The sequence below is a fragment of the Diplotaxodon limnothrissa genome, linkage group LG11, assembly GCF_057381915.1.
Source record: "Diplotaxodon limnothrissa isolate DT_005_m linkage group LG11, D_limnothrissa_male_GT1.1, whole genome shotgun sequence".
Taxonomy (NCBI): domain Eukaryota; kingdom Metazoa; phylum Chordata; class Actinopteri; order Cichliformes; family Cichlidae; genus Diplotaxodon; species Diplotaxodon limnothrissa.
Genome location: NC_140606.1, coordinates 32,119,167 through 32,131,659, shown reverse-complemented (window position 1 = coordinate 32,131,659; position 12,493 = coordinate 32,119,167). Strand labels below are relative to the sequence as shown.

The following is a 12,493-nucleotide window of genomic DNA, read 5'->3' as shown; positions in this document are numbered from 1 at the left end:
TTTCATCCAAAAGATGCTTTTTTTTGTTAAAAGAATGAACTGTGCTAGTATGCCCATAGAATGTTAAATGTCTCTAATGTGTGGTATACATACATGCATGTACACTGTTTAAGACATTTAAGCCTTTATCAGGCCTTTTCACTTTGCATCCAATTTTGATTTAATGATGATTTTGATGTGTAATGACAATAAAGATATTATTATTATTGTTGTTGTTACTATTTTACCTTTACCTGGATAAATAATGGCCACACTAACTAACTGAACCACTTGGTGGTACAAACTAGTTACATGAACGTACGGCTAGGCCCATATTAAGCTTCAGTTGTTATCTCCTTAACACAGCACATGTTTTGAAGTCATAGCAAGTGTTTCTTCGCATTTTCTTATTTTCTAACATGTTTGTATATGGGAATATAGAAAGAGCATTTAATTTAACTGAGATTTGCTTTTTGTTTTAAATAAATATATATTCATAAGCGTTCTGAGCGTTTAAAAGCCATCACGTTTCACCGCTGTATGGCCCCTCCCATACTCGGAGGGGGCGTTCCCGTTTGTGTCAGCTCTCGGGTCAGTCAGCAGCGGTCTCCGTGTGCAGGCACTGCTGAACGGGGAAAGACGCTACTGCTCGGCCGGGCTGATACCACCCGAGATGTTCCTCCTCGAAAAGCCGAGCTTTTAAAACCGATTTTTTTAAGTCAGCGGTTTGAAGTAAGGGCGGCGAGTCCAGCTCTTGGTGACCGGCTGCGAGAGACAGATGAGTCTGCGGTGTCTCCGCTTGTAGTGAGCTCTGTCTTTGTTTGGCTGTGGTGTCTCTTCTTCAGCTCCGATATGGACCATTTAGAGAAGGAGCACAGGTCCGACGACGAGGCTGATTATGAAGACGAGGAGGTGGACCCCAGAATCCAGGTGATTAACCTTTACTTTTAAAGCATTAAGCGTGTTTTATTAATCGGTTAGGGTTCGTTGTTTTCCAGACAGCAGTATGTCTGTCTCCAAACCGCTGTAGCAGCTAACAGCGAAGTCCTAGCATGATTCAGCCCCTGGATTTTCTTAGTAATTTAATTTTTTTTGTAAATACAAGGTAACACTGTTAGTATTGTCTTCTGTGTTGGTTGTGTGCAGATTGTTGTAGCTCCACTAATACTGGATGAAAGTATTATGTTCAAAAAGCTAGTCCAGTTAATTTACTGGCAAGTCAAAATTTAAATGGTAGAAGCCAGTAATATGAGTAAAAATGTACTTTGGTATTTTAATATCAGGCTTTAAAAGTCATTTAATAAGTTGTTTTCCTAGTCTAGGAAAAAGTAAACCTAAAAAAATGTAATGAATAATGATTAAATAAATGTTTGCTTGGTCAGTCCAAGCTTTCTAAAAAATGCAATTTACCAAAGAACCCAGAGATGTCTGGTAATAACTACATGACACTCCTGTTTGAATCGATGAATAGTAGTATTTGGGTTTATTTGTCGAAGATCATTTCACAGGATAACATGCAAACACCAGCACGAAAAAGTTATTCATGTTGCCTCCTGTAGGGGCTATAGTTAGCATTTTCTTTACAGTGGTTTTTCTTTGGGTCCTGCGAGGAATACAGATTTCTTAATTTGTATCTCCAAATACTCAAATTTCTGGAATCAGAATTTGAATTTGAGGAAGATATTTGATATCAGTGGACCATTGACCGTTTAACATACTGCACTCTTTTCTGCACCTTTTATGAGGGAAAATATATTTAGTGTAATGTACAATTCACAGTTCCAGTGGATTTATTATAATTATTATTATTTTTTAAAGCACATTAACATTTTAAAAGCCATAGTTTACATTCCCTTCTTCCCCATGTTCACATAATTCTTTCCAGATGTTGCTAGTTTTTCTCTCCCATAGTTTTAGGTGTTGTGTTACATTATTATCTCCTCCTCCTTTTTGCTTCATCACTTTGTCCTCATCTCTCTTCCAGGGGGAGCTGGAGAAACTCAACCAGTCCACTGTCGACATCAACAGATGTGAGACGGAGCTTGAGGTAAGTTATTTGGTACACACAGTGTTATGTGCATTGAATGTGTTTGTGTTTTTCCTTTCAGCGTAGTGGAGTTATGTTAGCTTTTGACTGATCAAGCAAATAATCATGCTTATATGACCCCCGTCAGTAATTAATACTTAACATCTACTTCATCTGCTCTTAAAGTCATCGCTCAAAGAGATCAAGTGTTGTTTTGAAGGCTTCAGAATATAGATACAGTTGGACCTTTCCTTTTTGAAGGCCAAATTTCATATAAAGTTCAGATTTTATTCCATGTCAGCAGGTTTCTGCCTACAAACTAACTTGTTACTTTTTTGTGTGAGACACTGACTTGGTGTGTTATATTACAATAAACTCATTTAAGCCTTAAAAACATTTTGCTGACAGCTGTATCCAAATCAATTTACCAAGATCAAGCATGTGAGCTTCAAAGTCTTGGCAAACCACCTCTATATAAAACAGTTTGACTGTTGTGGAGCTATAAGCCCGTGATGACCAAAACAGAAAGAATGTGCTGCAGAGACACGACTCTCACTTGGGCCGTCAAAAACCATTTAACTTGGTGAACTGATCTTTGATCCCATTAAAGCACAGAAGCAGCTGATGGCTTGCATTTATATAGTTCAGCAACATTGTGTGCATTTTTATGGGGCTGAAAGTCCAAATCTGTGTTGCACTGCACAAGTTGACAGTTCTACATGGGGTTAATCGGGGCACTCAGAGGTTAAGCTGAACAGGAGTCCGTGACTTTGCATCTTCTCAGGGTTTCTTTTAAACACAAGGTCTGTATTTTTTTTATTTTTATTTATTTATTTATTTATTTTGCAGCACAGAATATAGGTGCTCAAATAAGACAAGAACATCTTTTGCACATCAATGCAGCCTATGATGCTCCACTGGTAAATATAAGCAACAATAATGCAAAACTTAAATTATCCATTCACCCCAGCTGTGCACACTCAGCTTCAGAACTTCCCAAAGAAATCCATCCTTTTGTTTATGTCAGCAGCGGGGACACTGTCTTCTTATTTGAATAAAGGTTTCTGTTATTGCTACACTAAACAGTGTGGTATCATACTGCTTTTGTTTTGCCTAAAGAGGCTTTTGATTTGAAACGTTGATGCTGCTGATGAGTAAAATAAAGAGGTTGGAGTAGTACCGATCCCAGTGTTGTGAAACAGAAAATGTATCTTCACAGCAGTGACGCAAATGATATTTAATTTAGCAGATAACCACAAGTTGCTGACACACCGCCTTAAGCATGAATGTATTGAAGCTGAAGTGCGTCACAGTGTCAGCATCCGAGCCCTGAGAGAGAGGACAGACACTCTGCACCTCAGTCTGCATCAGCATCAGTAAAAAAAAAAAAGTTCCTTCCAATAAAAGCTGAAAATAAGTACTTCTTGGACATTTTGAATTCAAGACAATTCTGTTTTATTTAGATGGCTCTAAATCACATTAATAGTCACTTCAGGGTGCTTTATACTGTAAGGTAAAGACCCTACAGTATTAGAGAAAACCCCAACATCAGATGATCTCCTATGAGCAAGCTCTAGGTGACAGTGGTAAGGGAAAACTCCCTTTAATAGGAAGAAACCTTTAACAGAACAAGACTCAGACATGGGCAGCCATATGTCCTGACCAGTTGGTTGTTAGGGGAAAGAAGAGAAAACGGAGAGCATAGGGAGACAGCAAAACACAGCTTATGGGAGAAAGACACAATTTAATGACATGCCTCATGTAAACATCAGGGAACATCAGAGGAGGGAAAAGAGATGAATGGAGAAGAAAAGTTTAGTGTGTCACAGAAAATCCCCCAGCAGTCTGAGCAGCTGGATCAGGGTCACCTGACTTTCTAATCATTATTAGAAAGGAAAGTCTAACTTTAAAAGTAAAAAGGGTTTCTGTCTTCTGAATCCAAACTGGGAGCTGTTTCCACAGAAATGATCTCATGTTGACTAAGTAACACATTAGTTGGAAATGAAACAATGACTGCTGAGGGTTTTGTAAGCCACTGTGAGGGACCAAGCAGCCAAAGCAAAGAGGACACAAGCAAAAATATCTTCAAAAAGGGTTTTCTTTATTTTAACCCTCAAAAAGTCCAAAATTAACAAAATTCAAAACCATACTTAGCAGGCCCATAAAACAGGTCAACTAAATATAACTCTACAAAAAGTAATTTCCAAAACTTAAACAACAAAGTGAGACACAACTTAACTCACAAACTGACCTAATTAAAAAGACACATGAGGGTAGCTTTTATAATGATTTGGCCAAACCATTTGAACACAATAGGGGGGGAAAACAAAAACACACACTAATATTAACTAAGCACAGAATAACCTAACTAAGCCTAAAACACCCCTGCTCCTGGTAAGCCCATGGTTGGTCCTGCTGAGCAGGCATTTTGTCCCCAGAGTCCTCAGCCACGCCTTTTGCCCAGACAGGAAACAGCCACCGCCCAAACCCAGGTAACTCAAAGAAAGAGAAACATAATTAATATAACAAAACATTTTAGAAAAACCATACAATGCTACTATGTGCGCGCCTCATAATACCAGTGTTAGGTTTAACCAAATGATTAATGAATTATATTAATGAAGAATACTGCAAAGCAAAATAATAAAGTGAAAAATGGACTAATTTACCCCTGTGTGGCTGCTGCCATCACAGCCACATCTGACAAAATCTGACACAAGGACAAAAAGAGACTGTTGATTTTTTTTTTTTTTTTACCTCAAACTTAAAAGTCAGTACTTTATCCTCTCATGTTCTGGGGGTCAGAGTTAAAATATAAATATATATATATATATATATATATATATATATATATATATATATATATATATATATATATATATATATATATATATATATATATATATATATATATATATATATATATATATATATATATATATATATATATATATATATATATCATATGCTGTATCACTCTTTAATATTTCTGGCATAGTTTAATTGCTGACAACTTGATTAACAGAATTTAAAAATAATTCAGATAATCCTGAATTTGTCTTAAGTTAAATTTATTTCTTTAAGGATAAAGAATCACTGATTCTTCTATCTCAGTTAAAAAGCTTTCAGTAAGTTTTTGAATGTTGTTGGTTAGAGAAAACTTTTTCAACTCTTCTGGAAAATCTTTAAAAATGTTAATCCTGTGAAGTAATTAAGTGAAAGGGCAGAGGGGTTATGAAAGTCACGATGATTCATCTTCTGGGGAATGCTTATGTCTGAATAATTTCTTGACAGTTTATTGATGTTCAGGCATTTTAGTTTAAGCCAAAGTGACCCCATCGATTGAGCAACAAGAGTTTTCTCAATACACTATCAATGCACCAGTCGCTGTCAGTTGATGTGGAAGAAGTGGGCAGTGTTGAGTGATTAGAAGATCAGTGGCAGGTGGAGTAGAAGGGCATTTTTAAAAGTGGCGGTGTGGAAGAGAAGACTGGACAAGGAGTAAAAACTAGTTTGACACAACAGCCATGGGCTAAGATTCAAACTACAGGGGAAATCTGACACCTCAGCCTGCTTCAAAATAGACCCTCACAACCTTGGCTTGTGAGTAATCTAACATGAGAGATTGCATCCTTGTCGAACCAGTACACTCAATACACTTTCCTCAATACTGAAAAGCATATTGAGAATTACCTTCTAGGGACCTCTAATACCAGAAAATATAAACTCGTAGGTGTTAAAAGAAATCTAAAGTTGATCATAACTTTTAGTAAATCTTATGTACTGTTATTGACCACATAAAAGTTCAGCGCACAACAAAACAAGAACTGTCGCACCAAAATGATATTTGGTGAGAGCATCTGTCTTTTAGCCACATCCAATTTCCATGGAATTTTCTAAAAAGTGTGGAGTGCTAAACAAGCATTGTGCACTCTGAATGCTGACTAGCTTTTTGTTCTTCAACCTTAAATGTGTGTATATATATATATATATATATATATATATATATATATATATATATATATATATATATATATATATATATATATATATATATATATATATATATTAAATTACTTACCACTTTTCTGTTATGCACAGTATATAAGCGAACAATAACATCTTGTTTATTTTCAGTATGTCTACTTTAAATAAACAGTTATTACCCATGCACAATGACACCAGAGCCTGAATTTAACACAAGTGTCATATAAAAGAATTTATCATGGATGTGATTCTGTTTGGTTTGAAAACAAGGAAGTATTTAAAGTTATGAGGATTTGAACAGTTGCTTTGCTGTAGTTTGTTTACTGAATGTTTTTGTTTTTACTTCCTGGATTTTTTTTTTTATTTTTTATTTTTATTTGCTGTTGTGCTTTGAAGGTTTGTCTCTCATGCAAATTAGATGACTGTGATGAAACTATAGAGATAAATGTCTGAGAAGTTCCCCTTGTTTGTATAGTGGACAAACAAGGCTCTCTAACACTAAACAGAAAGGTCACTTCTTTTCAGTTAGAAAAGTGTATCAGACTAGATTTTCATGGACTGTGTTCATCAGACTGGCTTTAGTTTGTTTTTCAGTTTCAAGAAAAATATGTCAGCTCTATCTGGGACATGGTCTGAACACGTTATCCAGATTAAATTATGTTTAATGCTTGATAGTCAGTGTTTTCTTTGCATTTTTCAAATGCCCTTTTTTGTTTGTAGTTCTCTTGAAATTCTTGGGTTTTCAAGGTGCTTTAATGGCTTGGCAGTGAGTTACAAGAGAGGTAACAACAGGGCAAGTTTAATTTCCTTAAACAGCAACTTCATAAACTGTGAGGTTAATAAAGGTCAGGAGTTAAGAGCTACACCATCCTTTAGAAGGATATGACAAATAAAGATGGATAGCAGCATGTGTAATTACTAATGCTGAGGCTTCTACTTTCTCCCCAAAGGAAATTCGCCACAAATTAAATTGCCAGAAATAACAGGAATATGCATAAACATCTATAACATAGACTAATTGCCTTGCTTGAAGGATGATCAATCACTAGAACATGGGGTTGTTCACCAAAGGCCCGTTTTGAACGTTTTTTTTTTTTTCCTTTTAAAATACAATATTAAAAAACAAACGCACGCATTTTGACGTTTTTAAGATGACTGATTTACTTGACAAGAGGAATATTTAGGTAAGTAGGGGAGTCTTCAAATGGTATACGATTTTATCCTTTTTTGACAGTGAGTAAGCACAAGATTGATTGATTTATTTATTTTTTGCTTCTAAAGAAGCACTAGAGTTGTATTTGTCATTTTTTTGCAACCTCCTGTTCCTAGTTTGTTTTGACTTAAATTGCTAAAGATTTTTTTTTTTTTTCTTTTGATCAGGATGCAAGACAAAAGTTTCGCTCAGTTCTGGTGGAGGCCACAGTGAAGCTGGATGAACTGATGAAGAAGATCGGCAAGGCAATAGAGGAGTCCAAACCTTATTGGGAGGCTCGCAGACTGGCCCGACAGGTCAGTGAGCAATGGAAGATGGAGTAAACATTCAAAACTGTCTTTAAGCACAGTTGGGCAACTCAAACTAATCAGTTGAGTTCAAGTCAAGCCTTAGGTGTGGTTAAAGCAAGCCTTGGGTATCGACTTGGTTCAAAGCCAATTGCAAGGCTATTAGGTTTTAGCAGTGGCCAATAAAACAGGATTGCATCCTGTGATTTCTTCCCTTCCTGGCTTTTACACAGCTAGTCTATACAGACGTACACATATACAGAATGTTTAGTTATGCATGACCTGCTGGTTGCTTTTTCTTTTGGGGGGCATGTCTCTTGCTATACATTTGCTTTGAAAAGCAGGTTCAATCTCAGCAAGTTTCCTATCAGCAACCATTGATGTATAAAATAGAAAGACCTGGTCAGGCCTCAGAAAGTTTTTAATTAGTTTGGATTTGAAATAAGCACCGAGTAAGTCAGAGTGAAAAACATTGTTCCATTGTCTACTGGTGTTCAAGCCTGATTGTGTGCACCAGTATTTATCTTTTTTTTTCCCCTATCCTCTCCTACCTTCTTTAATGGTTTCATCTTCAGTACTCTTAAAGTGACACCTGGTAATTGCATTCCTTTGTGTAGCTTTCTGGTCTTTGTTTTAATGTGTTTAAAGAGATAAAAAGGGAGGCGAGTGTGACATGCAGACTAATTTCAGACTACATTTTCAGTTCCCCTTTTAGCTGAGCCTCTGTAAAATGTGTGTATGTGTAAATAAAGGGGAAGAAGCCACCTACACATCTTGATAAGAGCCCATACAGCTGTAAGTGCACATTTAGGCAGCAGTGAGACTCAAAAGACTTTATTGTGCAGTTTTATAGGATTCTACTTAAGACACAGGTCTTACTGTCATGCTGTCAGTATTTATCTGTTCACATATCTGTAGATATGTGTTTGAAGGTTAACTTTTCACAGTGTGGTGAAATTTTGGCAATTTTGAAAGAGCTTCTGTAAAGTGACACTGTAGCTGGACTTCCCATTTTTTTAGCATTATGACCTTAAACTAGGTTCTCTGAGAGCATTTCTGCTACTATTGTGACAAAGGTCATATGGAAAAGTTTGTAGCAAAAAATATCAATTCCTAGAATTTAGTAACATCCAGATGTGCTGCAAAGAGTCAAATATACTGCGGATTAGGTCAATGATGTGAAATATTCCGTAGAAATGGCTTGCAGTTTCTTGTTAACATTAATGCAATCTAGGGTACCAAGGTTCCTCTGTCAGTTACTCATTTCAAACCTTTTTTGCAAGGAAAAACTGCATGTTGCTATTTTTAAAAAAACAAACAAACTGCATGTTGCTATTAAGAATAAATGCACAAACACAAAAGTAAAGTGTGAAATAAATATGTCAGGTATTTGTACAGAAGTGGCACCTCTGGCAGTCTTGCCAATTTTGGTCCTTGGGGGAACTGAGATGAGACTTCCCCCGCACGTGATCGTTCTAGTTCCCTTTTACCTGTCCACTCACCTGCTAGCACAGTTTTACTTTGGTCTTCTCTGCTTGTTTACTTTCACTTTTTAACTGTGCATGAGCAAAAGAACGGTTATCAAAAGGCTATATTCACAATGACTGCTTTTCTTGTGTCCCTAGAAAGGTCATGTGTTGAGAGTAGAATTTTAAAAAGCTGAGGCCGGTTAGATGGTTATTCAAGAATGAAAAGTGACAGGGAAGACAATTTGAAATGCAGAAGATCATGAGTGAGGCGAGGTTTGTGCTTTCCTCTAGAGGGAAAAAAATATTTCAATTTTTATCCACTCTTCCTCCTTTATTACGCTGTAAGAGAGACTATCGGAGAAGTTGTGTACAAATACACTCAGCGAGACCACACCACTCTTTCTGCTTGGTCAGCCAGCCGATGATAACTCGATACTGGCCTGACAAAAATAATCGGTTCAAGTTTGTGAGGGGCTTTTAGTTTGGCTCGTGACTTGCTAAAGATGACCCAGTTGTGGTATGCTTGGTGAGAGAAACTGTCCTCTAACTTAAAGAAAGAAAAGTAGCCTTTACTTTGTGAAGCATCTTCCCTTCTGTTCTGAGGAAAACATGTTTCAAAGTGACTGATCTGGACTGCTGTCCTCATTAAGGTAGTGGGTCACCCAAATTTTATTTAGTGGTGGCACAAGGCTGTATAACTGGAGTGCGTTTTTGTTGTTGTTTTTTGTTTTGTTGTTTTGTTTCTTCCCCCATGTAGCATGCACATGTAGAAGAAAGAGATTGGCCATAAATGCTTCCTACTTAGGTTAAAGCAATTTGCACTTTACTGTTTTCCAATTTTCTCTCTATTAAGTCATGACATTAATGTCCTTCTTCTAAATGGCTTTAATTATCTGATTTTCGCTTGCCAACTTAATTTAATTGAACAGTGTGACTATGTCACAGCAGCCTACATGTGACGTGGGTGACAGCAAAGCAGTGTAAAGTTGCTGTTATTTGATTGTTTGCATTTTTTATTTACTCACTGTGCTCACGCTTCTCTAAATGTGTTTGTGTTTGGAACATGTTATTCAAGGGGGGCTTGAAATGCTAATTTATCTCAACAATCCAGGTTTTCTCAGTAGTTCTGATGTTAGAAAACGGTGACTTTGAAATCCCAGCCAGCTTGTCTAAGCCCAGTGTAGCTGAATCCACTGCCATAAACGTTTTCTGTCTGTTGTAGCAAAGTGTGCTTGCTCTGCAAGTGCCTCCCAGGACATGCTTAGTTGTTGTTATGTTTCGTATCAACAGTAGAGGATAAACATTTTGCTCTTTCAGTAAGCCAGTTCTGGTTTTGCTCTTAGGCCTTTTCATCACATGTCACATTCTGTTCCACCCTTGTACCCTGCCTTTCTCTTTGTTTGTTGTGCTCTGTCTCGTGACTGCAGTAGAGTTTCTTACTTGCAATAATTAATTGCACTTGTCTGCACCTGAGCATATAAAGGTAAAGCTTTGCCTGCAGTGATTCTGTGAAGGAAAGCTTTGGATAAGATTTTTGGCACATAACTTTGGGTGTTTGTCAGGCTTATGATAAATCTTTAATTGTTACGTGTGTGTGTGTGTGTGTGTGTGTGTGTGTGTGTGCACATGCAATTGCCCATTTTATTCAGGTAAGACTGTGAATGCATTTCATACTTCCACTAAATAGCGGGTTGTTTTATCTGATTTAATGAACAGAACATCCTGTTGAGCTGACTGTGACTGGGGGTAATAAACAAAAACCCTTAAATTTCCCAACAAGTCTGTTCATCTTGGCTTTCTGTTCATAGTAAGTCTCTCATAAAGTGCCACTCACCCTTGAAATCATTGAGGCCTTTACAAGACTGTACAATCCGTCAGCTTCCTGTGGTCTAAATGTCGACATTATAAGTACTTTCCAGTATAGACTGTGATCATAGATTTATTTTCTGAATAGATGGTGAGGGGAAAAAAGCTGCTGAAGCCTTTTAAAAGCAGCTGCTTATTCGAAGCTGAGAACTTTTTTTTTTTCTCTCTCTCTCTTTTTTTTGTTTTGTTTTGAGGGTATCTAACCTCTCTAATGAAGCTGTCGAATCATGCAAATGGGTTCTGACACAGTTGGGCAAAACTCTTGCACCATTCCCTTGATGTCATTTACTTTAATCACTTGCCAACTAAAAATATCTCAAATAAAAGAAACATGCTGGGACTCATTGTCACTGTCCTCGCGTAGCCTTCCATCGCTCACACTACGCCCACTTCTCAGTACAGCAGAGTGTGATGTTTGGCTTCTGCTCAGCAGAGGTTTAATGATGTAATTGGTGTTTTCAACACATCCTGCTTATCAGTTTGGGAGGGAGCTTCGATACACAGCCTTGTTTCTTTAGTTGTTTCATTGCTTTCTTTCTTTTGTAATTCTTTCTTTTCTTCTTCCTTCATTACACCTTTTCTTGTTTATTGCATAACAAATGCATCACTTTTACTTCCTGTATTGCTGTCCTTTCCGCATTTTTTGAATTCGTCCTTTCAGGGGATTTTTTTTCTTTCCTTTTTTTTTTTTTTTTTTTTTTTTTTTTTTTTTTACTTTTCTAGTCTTCACCCCTCTGGGCACATTTCCTTTCCTTTTATTGTCATGTTGTATTTCTACTTAATATTTCCTTTGTACACCTGATCGTTTTCCTTGGCCCTTCTCATTTTCCATCTCACACTCTCTCTGCTTTCGGCTGTCTTCTGTTATACGATTTCTTCATGTTATTTCAGGTTTGCCCTTTCTCCGTCATCAGTGTGTACACAACATTTGTCCTGACTTACTGCTTTGTTTTGCTGTTCACAAAATACTTGTCTCTCTCCATCAAACCACACACACACACACACACACACACACACACACACACACATCAGCAAATTTGATCAACTCTTAATGTTAAGAATGCGTGTGCACTAAGACAGCATCTTATTACTTTACTTTAGTTATTCTGATTGCAGGCTGCAATGTTGCTGTTATATGTACTTTTACAATCGATCCAATTTGAATCAAGCAGAACTCTTTCCTTCAAGAAAACTTGTGGCAGAGAAGGTAAATATTGTATGACTCATACTTCTGACCTTCCTGTTAGAGAACAGTGTATCCAGATGTTAACTTAAATAACATTTAGGTCCTTGTTTTCCTCTTGATCTCACTGGGAAAGGTTTGTCAGGTGGTCCAGAAAGAAAGGGGCGGGGGGGAAGAAAAGTAGATGTCCGTACTCGTGACTTCAATGCTAATCTGAGAAGTGGGTCATGGCGACAAGGCTAAAAAGTTTGCAAAGTGATGGGTCAAGCTCACATCCGTTCAAAGACGCAGGTTTTTAAGTGCTGACTGTGGTGGGATGGAGTAAGGCTGACGTATGAAGTTGGACTTGTGTGTGTGTGTGTGTGTTTTAAACATAATGAAATATGCATTGGGCCTGCTATATATTCCACGTCACCTCTCAAGACTCAGCAGGAGATTGAAGTGAGCATATGCAAATATCTCACATCATACTGCTAATACAGC

General features: G+C 37.2%; 1 protein-coding gene across 1 annotated transcript in view; it reads left to right on the top strand.

Moving 5' to 3' along the window:
* Nucleotides 1–589: 589 nt before the first annotated feature.
* Nucleotides 590–12,493, top strand: part of sh3bp5b (SH3-domain binding protein 5b (BTK-associated)) — a 31,549-nt gene continuing 19,645 nt past the window's right edge. Inside the window, exons 1-3 of the mRNA XM_085365845.1 lie at nt 590–909; nt 1,964–2,026; nt 7,373–7,501. Coding sequence (XP_085221971.1) covers nt 832–909; nt 1,964–2,026; nt 7,373–7,501 — 270 coding nt within the window. The 5' untranslated portion in view covers nt 590–831. The remainder of the gene's footprint in view (nt 910–1,963; nt 2,027–7,372; nt 7,502–12,493) is intronic.